The 511-nt window shown below is 65.0% G+C and overlaps 1 protein-coding gene across 1 annotated transcript in view; it reads left to right on the top strand.

The window, feature by feature from the left end:
* The window catches only part of TOMM40 (translocase of outer mitochondrial membrane 40), a gene marked incomplete at its 5' end in the record, with an annotated part of 7,648 nt that extends 7,517 nt beyond the window's left edge, over positions 1–131 (top strand). Inside the window, one exon of the mRNA XM_026051656.1 lies at positions 5–131. Within this exon, the coding sequence (XP_025907441.1) occupies positions 5–131 (127 nt within the window). The remainder of the gene's footprint in view (positions 1–4) is intronic.
* Between the last annotated feature and the right edge of the window lie 380 nt (positions 132–511).

Genomic DNA, 511 nt, shown 5'->3' with positions numbered 1-511 from the left:
ACAGCAACTGGGTGGTGGGCGCCGTGCTGGAGAAGAAGCTGCCGCCGCTGCCGCTCACGTTGGCCATGGGCGCCTTCCTCAACCACCGCAAGAACAAGTTCCAGTGCGGCTTCGGCCTCACCATCGGCTAGAGCCGTCGCCGTCGTCACCGTCGCCGCCGTCAGCGTGACCGACGTCAACGTGACCGACGTCAACGTGACCGACGTCAACGTGACCGGCGTCGACGTGGCCGCGGTCGTCGTCATCGCGGCCAACGTCATCCCAAGCAACGCCGTCACGGCCAAGCCGCGCCCCACGTCATCGTGACCAACGCGATGGCGGCCATCGTTGGCGTGACCATCAGCGTGGCCACCGCCAACGTGACCAACGTCAACGCAGCCGATGTCGGCATCACGCATCAACGTCAACGTGACCAACGTCAGCGTCATCGCCGTCATCGCGGCCAATGTCATCCCAGGCAACGCCGTCACGACCAAACCATGACCATTGCGACCATCAGCACGGCCACCGT

Source organism: Nothoprocta perdicaria, unplaced genomic scaffold (assembly GCF_003342845.1).
Source record: "Nothoprocta perdicaria isolate Ctin4 unplaced genomic scaffold, notPer1 scaffold_787, whole genome shotgun sequence".
In the NCBI taxonomy this organism is placed as follows: Eukaryota; Metazoa; Chordata; class Aves; order Tinamiformes; family Tinamidae; genus Nothoprocta; species Nothoprocta perdicaria.
This window is presented reverse-complemented; position numbering and strand designations above follow the sequence as displayed.